Consider the following 12,673-nt stretch of genomic DNA (forward strand, 5'->3'; position numbering starts at 1 on the left):
GTATAAAAGTTGTGAGCTATCAAATAGGAAGACCTATGTTTATAGCTGGCAAAATACCCTTGTGCCACGAAAATCAAACGAAATCGTTTTCTCCCTTACAAGAACGACAGGAATAGCTGCTTGTGTTTTCTAATACGTCATAGACATCATTTTGAAACGTAACTACACTCGCCAGTAATTCTGCTGAATACTGCATAATTTTATTTAATGGGACACATGCAACCCAAAAAGTCCAAAGGATTTATAAAACATTGCCATGGGATATGTCTAAGCTATCTCGAAATTTCTTGTTGAATATGATATTTCGTGTTTTTCACTGTCGAGAAAATACTGTGTTTTGCTGCTGCTTTGTTATACTATTTTCCGTATTTGGTGTGCTGATAAAATCACTCGAAAAACTAAAAAAATACTTTCAAAACTCTTGAGTCACATGTAAACGTGTGCCTAGTACGGTTCGTGGCACACATATGTCTCACATCACCGTTTTTCAAAATAGGTCACCTGAAAATCTTTTATCCGTTACCATAACGGAAGACAGTTTTTGACCTATTTTTCAGTTGTATGTAAAATAAGTTTTAAACACGAAAGGATTAACGGAACTGTTTTACTACTAATGTGGAGGATCTCACAATTTTTTTTATTAATTGGGGTCTATTGCCGCTTTACACACAATGCAGATATCTTGTATAAATAATTTTTCAATTCATTTTGATCTTCTGAAAAGTTCAAAATGGTTCAAATGGCTCTGAGCACTATGGGACTTAACATCTGTAGCCATCAGTCCCCTAGAACATAGAACTACTTAAACTTAACTAACCCAAGGACATCACACACATCCATGCCCGAGGCAGGATTCGAACCTGCGACCGTAGCGGTCACGCGGTTCCAGACTGAAGCGCCTAGAGCCGCACGGCCACACCGGCCGGCTTCTGATAAGTATACTAGGCGGTAACCTACAGAGTCCTCTGCAAACAGTCTAGCACGGTTACTCAAACTGTGTCATAAATTTACAGACATTAAAAACTGCACGAGACCTATAATTTTTCCTTCAGGAATCCCAGATAACACACCTGTTTTACCCTCGATGGCTCACCGTCAACCACTACGAACTGTGACCTGTCTGCCAGGAAATCAAGAATCTTGTCGCACAACCGGTTGTCCGTAGGCACGCAATTTCATTGGAAGCCGCGCTGTAGCGTGTCAGCCGTAATGGACAAAGAACTACTCAGTTCACTACCATAACCTGGTATATTAAAGATGGTGGAAGCTGGTATGCTACAGACTGCGGCCGCAGCAGAAGTCATTTGACAAATAACAATAGTACGTCGATAAAGTCAGGTTTAGTTTGAGCTATAGTAAGTAACGCGGACTGCATTCTGTATAGGGTAGGACCCAGTAATCTTCTAACATACTGATTTTCTGAGTTGTTGGAAAGTCTATTTGTTGCAAATGGAGACTGATGTGAACACAGGGAAATGTCAAACTATGATCATCTGAAAATAACATAGAAAGGATGACAGTCATATCAAACAAAGGACCCAGTGACATATGGTGTAGCACGAGAACATCTCAAAACGCATTACAGTTATGTTCAGACCAGTACCAGATTTGTGACGACCGAGGACCAACCAACCGCAGAGCAGACATTCGACACCTAGTGCTGTGGGTGTGCCGTTTTGGCTGACGAATTACCGATTTTACTTCAGTCTGTAGATTGGCTCGTGGGTTTCCCGCATTAAAGGCATGGTGGTGTTGCTGATGAAAGCCCTGACAGCAGTATTATATGAAGTGAGTTAAATCTCTTAAACTTAACCGTCTTGTATTCTCAGGAGAACGCACGAATAATGTGGATCTGAAAATATTGCAATCATTCTCCTAACGGTGATAGCGCCATCCAAGACAACCGCATCCCTTCTACCGAGCGTATTCTGCGCAAGAATGATTCGAGGAACGTTACATCGTAGACGGCTTCAGCAACTCAAATCGTGAATATGGGTGGGAGCTAAAGTAACCTCACATCCAGTCCTCCTTCTCCCTCAGTTCCGTTCGTAGTGTCTAAGGTAGTTTGACAGTCACATAGACGTAGTGTCACGTCTATTTGTTTCTCGTTAGTTGGTGAAGGGTCGTTAGTCAGATGAACATAATTACAGGCCTATATCACTGATGTGAATCTATCGTAGAACTATGAAACCTGTTTTACTTTGACGTATTATAAGGGTTTTGTAAAACGAAACTCTCCTCTATAAAAATGAACATAGATTCCGCAAAGAGAGATTTAGCGGAATTCAGCCCGCTCCGATCACCCACTAGATCTTTAGCGCCGTAAACAATGTCCACTAGATTGATGCTGAGGTAATGGACATAAGGAGGGTCTTTGATACAATTTCAGACTGTAATTTATCGAAAACAATATGACTTTAGCAGGTATCGGATCACTTCTGCTCTTAGATTCAGAATATTCTTGCAGATAGAACTAACATGTGGCTCTTAATGGAACTACAATGAGGCGTAAAAAGCCATGGGAAATCTCCTAATATCGTGTCGGACCTTTTACCCGGCGTAATCCAGCAACTCGACGTGGCAAGGGCTCAACAAATCGTTGGATGTCTACTGCAGAAATGCTGAGCCATGCTGCTTCTATAGCAGTCCATAACTGAAAAAGTGTTGCTGTTTAGGATTTTGTACAAACACTAAACTCTCGATTGTGTCCCATAAATATTCGAAGGTATTCATGTCTGGCGATCTGGGAGGGCAAACCATTCACTCGAATTGCCCCGGGAACATGGAGCATTGTCATCATAAAAATTCCATCGTTGTTTCGGAGCATGAAGTCTACGAATGGGTGTGCGTGCAAATGGTCTCCAGGTAGCCGATCATAACCAAATCCAGTCAATGATTGATTCAGTAGGACCAGTCCATTCCATGTGAACACAGCCGCACCACTATGGACCCAACACGAGCTTGCATAATGCCTTGTTGACAACTTGCAGTCATGGCTTCGTGGGGTCTGCACCAAACTTAAACCATGCCATCAGCTATTAGCGATTGAAATCGGGACTTATCTGACCTGATCATGATTTTCGAGTCGGCTAGGGTCTAACCGATATGGTCACGAGTCCAAGAAAGGCACTGCAGGCGACGTCGTGCTGTTAGCAAAGGACCGTGAGTCAGTTGTTTGGTGCCGTAGGCCATTAACGCGAAATTTCGCAGTATTGTCATAGCAGATACGTTCGTCGAACATCCCATATATATTTGTCCGGTTATTTCAAACAGTATTGCTTGTGTGTTAGCACTGACAACTACGCAAACGCCTCCGCTTTCGGGCATTAAGTGAAGGCAGTCAGCCATGATGTTGCTCCTGGCGAGAGGTAATGCCTGAATTTTGGTATTCTAGGTGCGCTCTTGACACCGTGGATCTCGAAATATTGAATTCCCTAACGATTTCGAAAACGGAATGCTCCATGAACTTAACTCCCCCTACCAGAGTCTGTTAATTCCCGTCGTGCGGCCATAATCACGTCGGAAAACCTTCCACACCAATGAACTGAGTACAAATGACAGCTCTGCTAATGCATTAGCCTTTTGTGCCTTGTGTTCGCTATATCACCGCCATCTGTATATGTGCATATCGCTATCCCACTACATTTGTCACCTTAGTGAGAATCGACAAATGTAAGGTCACGAGTAGCTCGAGCAAGTGTTGGAGTACCATTACTATTTAGAATATTTATAAATTTTACTGTGGATAACATCGGAATATCAATTAGGCTGTTCGCAGATGAAGCAGTTGTCTATAAGAAGACAGCAACACCAGAAGACTGTAGCGAATTCCAGGAAGACCCGTAGAGTGGATCGATGAATGGTACACGAACTACCGGTTGACCCTGAACATAAATAAATTCAACGTATTCATCCACGAAAGATGTGGCTAGTAAGACACTTATTCGACCGATTTTTGAGTACTACTGATCAGCATGGAACCCCAAACAGGTTGGACTAATAGAAGAATAGACAAGGTCCAACGAAAAGCGGCACATTTTGTGACTTGGCCGTTTAGTCGGCGGGAGAGAGTTTCAGAGATGCTCAACAAACCCCAGTAATAGACGTACAAAAGAGGTGTTTACTTTTGAAATTTCGGGAGAGGAGATTCCGACAGTAGTCGGGAAACATATTGATTCCTCCCACACACAAAATTCCCACGACATTACTCTTGTTTTTGTTGTTGTCTTCAGTCCTGAGACTGGTTAGATGCAGCTCTCCATGCTACTCTATCCTGTGCAAGCTTCTTCATCTCCCAGTACTTACTGCAACCTACAACCTACTTAATCTGCTTAGTATATTCATCTCTTGGTCCCCCTCCACGATTTTTACCCTCCACGCTGCCCTCCAATGCTAAAGTTGTGATTCTCTGATGCCTCAGAACATGTCCTAACAACTGGTCCCTTCTTCTTGTCAAGTTGTGCCACACACTCCTCTTCTCCCCAATTCCATTCCATACCTCCTCATTAGTTATGTGATACCCATCTAATCTTCAGCATTCTTCTGTAGCACCACATTCGAAAGATTATATTCTCTTCTTGTCCAAATTATTTATCGTTCATGTTTCACTTCCATACATGGCTACACTATATACAAATACTTTCAGAAACTACTTCCTGACACTTAAATCTATACTCGATGTTAACAAATTTCTCTTCTTCAGAAACGCTTTCCTTCCCATTGCCAGTCTACATTTTATATCTACTCTACATCGACCATCATCAGTTATTTTGCTACCCAAATAGCAAAACTCCTTTACTACTTTAAGTGTCTCAATTCCTAATCTAATTCCCTCAGCATCTCCCGAGCTAACTCGACTATTCCATTATCCTCGTTTTGTTTTTGTTGATGTTCATCTTATATCCTCCTTTCAAGACACTGTCCATTCCGTTCAGCTGCTCTTTCAGATCCTTTGCTGTCTCTGACAGAATTACAATGTCATCGGCGAACTTGAAAGTTTTTATTTCTTCTCCATGCATTTTAATTCTAACTCCAAATTTTTCTTTTGTTTCCTTTACTGCTTGCTCAACATACAAACTTAATAACATCGGGGAGAGGCTACAAACCTGTCTCACTCCCTTCCCAACCACTGCTTCCCTTTCGTGTCCCTCGACTCTTATAACTGCCATCTGGTTTCTGTATAAATTGTAAATAGCCTTTCGCTCCCTGTATTTTACCCCTGCCACCTTTAGAATTTGAAAGAGAGTATTCCAGTCAACATTGTCAAAAGCTTTCTCTAAGTTTACAAATGATAGAAACGTAGGTTTGCCTTTCCTTAATCTATTTTCTAAGATAAGTCGTAGGGTCAGTATTGCCTCACGTGTTCCTACATTTCTACGGAATCCAAACTCATCTTCCCCTAGGCCGGCTTCTACCAGTTTTTCCATTCGTCTGTAAAGAATTCGCGTTAGTATTTTGCAGCTGTGACTTATTAAACTGATAGTTCGGTAATTTTCACATCTGTCAACACCTGTTTTTTTTGGGATTGGAATTATTATATTCTTCTTGAAGTCTGACGGTATTTGGCCTGTCTCAGACATTTTGCTCACCAGATCGTAGAGTTTTGTCAGGACTAGCTTTCCCGAGGCCGTCAGTAATTCTAATGGAATGTTGTCTACTCCCGGGGCCTTGTTTCGACTCAGGTCTTTCAGTGCTCTGTCAAACTCTTCACGCAGTATCATATCTCCAATTTCATCTTCATCTACATCCTCTTTCATTTCCATAATATTGTCCTCAAGTAGATCGGCCTTGTATAGACCCTCTATATACTCCTTCCACCTGTCTGCTTTCCATTGTTTGCTTAGAACTGGGTTTCCATCTGAGACCTTGATATTCATAGAAGTGGCTCTCTTTTCTCCAAAGTTCTCTTTAATTTTCCTGTAGGCAGTACCTATCTTGCCCCTAGTGAGATAAGCCTCTACATCCTTACATTTGTCCTCTAGCCATCCCTGCTTAGCCATTTTGCACTTCCTGTCGATCTCACTTTTGAGACGCTTGTATTCCTTTTTGCCTGCTTCATTTACTGCATTTTTATATGTTCTCCTTTCATCATTTAAATTCAATATTTCTTCTGTTACCCAAGGATTCCCACTAGCCCCCGTCTTTTTACCTACTTGATCCTCTGCTGCCTTCACTACTTCATCCATCAGAGCTACCCATTCTTCTTCTACTGTATTTCTTTCGCCCATTCCTGTCAATTGTTCCCTTATGCTCTTTCTGAAACTCTGTGCAACCTCTGGTTTAGTCAGTTTCTCCACTCCCTTCTCCTTAAATTCCCACCTTTTTGCAGTTTCTCCAGTTTTAATCTACAGTTCATAACCAATAGATTGTGGTCAGAGTCCACATCTGCCCCTGAAAATGTCTTACAATTTAAAACCTGGTTCCTAAATCTCTGTCTTACGATTATATAATCTATCTGATACCTTCTAGTATCTCCAGGATTCTTCCATGTATACAACCTTCTTTTATGATTCTTGAACCAAGTGTTAGCTATGATTAAGTTATGCCCTGTGCAAAATTCTACCAGACGGCTTCCCCTTTCATTTCTTACCCCAATCCATATTCACCTACTATGTTTCCTTCCCTCCCTTTCCCTACTCTCGAATTCCAGTCACGCATGACTATTAAATTTTCGTCTTCATTCAGTACCTGAATAATTTCTTTTATTTCATCATACATTTCACCAATTCTTCATCATATGCAGAGCTGGTTGGCATATAAACTTGTACTACTGTAGTAGGCTTGGACTTCGTGTCTATCTTGGCCACAATAATGCGTTCACTATGCTGTTTGTAGTAGCTTACCCGCACTCCTATTTTTTATTCATTATTAAAGCTACTCCGGCATTACCCCTATTTGATTTCGTATTTATAACCCTGTATTCACCTGACCAAAAGTCTTGTTCCTCCTGCCACCGAAGTTCACTAATTCCCACTATATCTAACTTTAACCTATCCATTTACCTTTTTAAATTTTCTAACCTACCTGCCCGATTAAGGGATCTGACATTCCACGCTCCGATGCGTAGGACGCCAGTTTTCTTTCTCCTGATAAAAACGTCCTCCTGAGTAGTCCCCACCCGGAGATCCTAATGGGGGACTATTTTACCTGCGGAATATTTTACGCAAGAGGACGGCATCATCATTTAACCATACAACAAAGCTGAATGCCATCGGGAAAAATTACGGGTGTAGTTTCCCCTTGCTCTCAGCCGTTCGCAGCACCAGCACAGCAAGGCCGTTTTGGTTAGTGTTACAAGGTCAGATCTGTCAGTCATCCAGACTGTTGCCCCTGCGACTACTGAAAAGGCTGCTGCCCCTCTTCAGCAACCACACGTTTGACTGGACTCTCAACTGATACCCCTCCGTTGTGGTTGCACCTACGGTACGGCCATCTGTATCGCTGAAGCACGCAAGCCTCCCCACCAACGGCAAGGTCCATGGTTCATGGGGGGACGGAATTAATACAACGAGAAATTAGGGATATTACATCGCATACGGAGGTTTACTGACAACCATTTCCATCCACTTTTGAAACAGGAAATATATGATAAGACAGACGTACTGTCCACCATATACCGTATGGTGGCTTGTGGAGTGAAGATGTAGCTGAGTAGAGCTACACGGTCAGTATATTGTGATTATACTGATAATGAGTAAACGCAGGTTGTGGCTGTAAGTTGTTACGAAGAGTGTCCATAAAGCGTTATTATTTCAGAAAACCATTAAGTGGGAAACTTAAAGACAGAGACTCGTGGTGTTTTGCAAAATGCTTAGTAGCTCTCAATTTATTTATTTATTTTTTTTATTTTTGTTTTTATTTTATTTATTTACTTATTTATTTATTTTGTAGGTTTGGAGTGCATCAAAACGGCAACAGACCAGGAGAATGTGCAAGGAGTCATGTCGTATGCAGAATGCAAATCTGTTACAATGGTACCACGGAACTGTCGATACCAATATGGGCGGTTACCACCAGCAGAAACAAGAATAATGAGAAGGTTCAGAAACTTCAAAGAGACAAGCTCAAAGAACTTCCTCGAACTTCCTCGTGTTTCAGACTTGTTGATAAAGTGCAGGTTGCATCTCAACGCAGCCCCCAAAGGTTAAATAACCGTGCTTCAAGCTGATTGCAAGAAGCAAAATCAACTGTTCATAAAGTGTTAGATACGCAGTTGTGCGTGCTAAATGCAAATGCACCAACCATCACTGTCAAACGATCGTCCACTACGGTATTCATTCCCGTATTCCATGCTGGCCTTCAGAGATGCACGATAGGTAGATAGGCCCGTTTTTCTTCGCAGAGAGAACCATGACGGGAAATTTTTACCCGGACATGCTCGAACATTTCCTCCTACCATCGATCGAAGAGCCTCAACACCACATCAACTTCCTGCATAATGGCGTATATGCACATGTGGGGTTTAACTGTGTGGGTACTGTGCTGAATGACTCAACATCTCATAGTGACATTGCTACCCTTGCCATCCTTCGTGCACGAATCAATGGAACACTCAGAGTTGTCGATACTGCAATACCGACATAATGATGATCGGAGCTCGAATATTGCCTTGATGTTCTACGAGCGGCGAGTGGGACATACATTGAATGTCTAGCACAACAGAAACACACTCTGAGAGTTGCAAAACGTTGTACAAGTGCCAGAATGTTCGCTCTCTAACAGTTTCAATGGTCAGATTTTTTTGAAATGATAGTGGAAATTTATGGAAACCCTCTTATTCGCATAGCTCATCACTTACCTTGGATGGGCTGCTCCTCGAAAAAGATCATGCTGGGTATGGAGAAAAGGAAGCTGAGGCCCCAGGCTGTCACCACGAGCGCTCGTGCCCGCCTCCCTGTAAGACAAACGAGCGGCATTTAATAGTTCAGCCAGTGAAAAGTGGCGGAACAGGCCTTGTTCGACGCGACGTATCGGATTGACAACCCAGCTTTAGACCCGGTAAGCTGTGGAGAGGTTCTCAAGCCAAAAGGCCCTAAGCAGCAGTTGCAATTGTGCCCTTGTGTGTGGTTAGGGTGTCATCAGGTGAGCCCAGCTGTTTCGGGTCTCAGGTTTGAGGCACTGGACAGAATAACAGTGGCAGTAGAGGGGCGCCAGCGACAGCTTCGTCTGGTGAGGTTGATGGTCTTACGTATCACCCGCTAGCGGATCCGACTTGTTATGGTCAACATTTTCCGGGAGCGGCGTTGGAGGCCCGATACTGAAGCAGGTAGTGTCAGTACCTTCCAGTTACGATTTGCATTCTTGTAACTTAAATTTCTCATGGCAATTTTTTTTTTTTTTTTTTTTTTTTTTTTTTTTTTTTTTTTTTGTTAGACCACTTTTTGCGGTGGTTCATCTGAGGCAAAGTGTAACACCCAAGCTCTCATTGAACTTTAGCGCTTTGGACTGCAGAGATATCTTAAATAACGTTTGAATATATTCGAAGTCTCATTTTTAAGAAAGGGAGTTACTCAAAAAGTTCACAACGATGTTTTCGGCAAATATTAGTAGACAGAGGACACGTAATTTTGTTGTGTGGGTAATACTGGCTCTGAGCGCTATGGGACTTAACATCTATGCTCATCAGTCCCCTAGAACTTAGAACTACTTAAACCTAAGTAACCTAAGGACATCACACAACACCCAGTCGTCACGAGGCAGAGAAAATCCATGACCCCGCCGGCAATCGAACCCGGGAACCCGGGCGCGGGAAGCGAGAACGCTACCGCACGACCACGAGCTGCGGACGTGAGTAATACTCTTCAGTCTTGTAATGCCTGGGAAATTTAAGCAAGTATGTTTTCTTACTGGAACTATACTAACAGAAAAAATCGCAAGACCACAAAATAATTAATGTCGGATAATGACATTTCAAGAATAAATTTGTCTAGGTAACATATTTTGTGAATAACATTGCGAGATCATAGGTTAATGTAAGCGTGAGATGAGTCAGTGTTAATGTGAAATGCTGGTACATCAATTACCGCTGCAGCCGCCAATATGTTGAATGGAAGGATGAAAACATGCATATATTGTGATTACGAAGTCTTTCGCGACGGAGTCCTTCCACATAATGTACTCGGTTTACTTGCCGCATCAAATTTGGATAACATCCCAAGCTTTCGATCGCTACCTCCGTCATTTTCGTCAGGGGTAAAACTGACTGTCGTGGACCGGTGAGGCTTCCGCTTTTATAAGCAGTAGACGGCTTCTCATAGGGTGGATGACGTCACGGTGAAAACGGCGCGTACCGAGGTGGTGGCCTCTATATGCATAGATTTTCTTGGCGCGCTTTATCCAGCGTTGCTTGCAGCGCCATCCATCGCAACAGGCGGAGAACTGCGAGGAATATAAGAAGTCTCCCTCTGCGCTCTTTCTTTATCAATTGCGCGCTTCCAGTCATTGCTGAGTGCATAACCGGAGTCTGTTGAAATTATTTTCACAGAGTCTAATTTCAACTGCTTCCCTGATGAGAGAGTCCCAATAGTTTGAAGCGTGAGCAAGTAGTCTTGTTTCATCGAATAAAATCTTATGTTTATATAACTAACTGTGCTCAGCCACAGCAGATTTTTTCTAGATACCTGTTTTTCAGGTGACGCTGATGTTCCACACAGTTCTTATAGACTGGCCCACATAATTTTTGCCACACTCGCAAGGAATGCTGTAAATTCCCGGCACTCTCAGGCCAAGATTATCTTTCACGGGTCGCAACATTTCCTTAATCTTCCTGGGTGGCCGGAAGACTGGTCTGATTCCCTGCCAGCTCAGGACTCTGCCGATCTTGCTGGTCGTTGCACCGCAGAATGGTAGCCGCGCGATGTGGTGGTCCTCTTCATCTGTTCGAACAGCGTCCTTCCTAGGTTTCTTCGCCAGAGTAGATCAGATATAACGATCGGAATATCCATTTTCTCTGAATACCGTCGTCAGATGTTGAACAAGTGCCGGATTTCAGTTTGTTGAATGATGTTCCATGCTAGTTGCACTTATTTGGTCAATACACGGGCGGTTAATGTTGTTTGTGGATAATGCTGGAGTTGTTGTCTAATGATGTCCCTTACGCGCTCTATTGGAGACTGATTCGGTGCTCGAGCAGGTCAAGGCGACATGGGCTACACTCTGATGAGCATGTTGAGTTACAACAGCGGTAAACGGGCGAGCGTTACGCTGTTGCAAAACAGCCCCTGGAATGCTGTTCACAAATGGCAGCACAACAGGTCGAACCACCAGAATGATGTACAAATTTACAGCCAGGGAGCGTGAGATAACCAGGAGAGTGCTCCTGCTGCCATACTATATCGCACCCCACACAATAACTCCACATGTGGTCCAATGTGTCTAGCACAGAGAGAGGTTAGTAGCAGGCTCTCAACTGGCCTGCTTCTAACCAACACAAAGCTATCGCTGGCACAGAGGTAGAACTAGCTTTCATCAGAAAACACAATAGCCCCCCAATTAGCTTGCAAATGGCGGTGGTTTTGGGGTCAATGGAGCTTCTGGCTCTGAACTGACCTTGAAGTAACCGGCTCGTAACTGTTGGTTGTGTCACTGTGGTGCCAAGTGCTGCTGCTCCGGTTGCTGCTGCAGATAGAATACGATGCACCAGAGCCATTTGTTGAACACCCTGCCAGTGGTGCTACGTAGCCGTATGGAGTCCGGTCTTCTTGTGGACGTACATTCTCGTGACCGAGGCTGCCAGCTATCACGTACATTGTTTGAACTCGTGCTAAGTCTTTCTGCTGTATACCAGAAGGAACGTCCATCTTCTCGTAGCCTTCTTACCCGACCGCGTTAAAACTCGGTGACGTGTTGATAATGGCCTTTGTCGCCTTAAAGGCGTTCTTGACTAGCATCAGCTCATCACGTACCATCTGAAAGGTAACTAATGCTGATTACTGTAAGCCAGGGGTCTCCAAACTACGGCCCGCGGGCCGAAACCGGCCCGCGAGGGCCGGCAAACCGGCCCGCGTTAGCTGGCCGCACATCCCCGGTAACCGGCCCACCAAATATTTGAGGTGGTACCTATACTGTTACGTAGAAGGGAAAAGGAAGCGAGGAAGGAAAAGATTCCTGATACTGGATGACATGATGGAGGGTACAACATACAGCAGCCTTAGGAAGGAAGCAATGGATCGCAGAAAATGGAGAAGCAAAGGACCTGCTAATACAGCAGATAACTGAAGATGATGACCAATACTGCCAACAATTGAGTTTCGAGGCCTATCGAGACCAATACACCACGACATTGTCGGAGCTCTATCTTTACAAAGCGGAAGGTCATGGTTAAACTTATGGCTATCCACCATAAATAGACAGACCATTCTCCGTGCGATAGTGAAAAAAAAAACGGTTAACAGACTAGTTTGGCGAAAACATTTTAATTTAAAAAATTCTTTGCATTTTATTCTACTCACGAGTCTGGTGCAAGTCTTTCAAATGGACGCCACTTCGGCGACTACCCTTAGTAATCAATCGTTATGGAAGATGCTTCTTAAGCGAGGTTTCACTTTCTTTTGATTACGTTGTAAAATACATACAGAATGTGCAGTTACTTTTTTGTCGGTGAAATTCGCCAGAATAAAATACGCCAGAATTTCGGTCAGGCACGTCCACCAATCAAAATTATGTAATTAAATAA

General features: G+C 43.3%; 1 protein-coding gene across 1 annotated transcript in view; it reads right to left on the minus strand.

The window, feature by feature from the left end:
• LOC124805646 (cardioacceleratory peptide receptor-like) overlaps window positions 1-12,673 on the minus strand; it is a 366,009-nt gene that overhangs the window by 49,413 nt on the left and 303,923 nt on the right. Inside the window, exon 4 of the mRNA XM_047266212.1 lies at window positions 8,798-8,893. Coding sequence (XP_047122168.1) covers window positions 8,798-8,893 — 96 coding nt within the window. The remainder of the gene's footprint in view (window positions 1-8,797; window positions 8,894-12,673) is intronic.

This window comes from Schistocerca piceifrons, chromosome 7 (genome assembly GCF_021461385.2).
Source record: "Schistocerca piceifrons isolate TAMUIC-IGC-003096 chromosome 7, iqSchPice1.1, whole genome shotgun sequence".
Classification (NCBI taxonomy): domain Eukaryota; kingdom Metazoa; phylum Arthropoda; class Insecta; order Orthoptera; family Acrididae; genus Schistocerca; species Schistocerca piceifrons.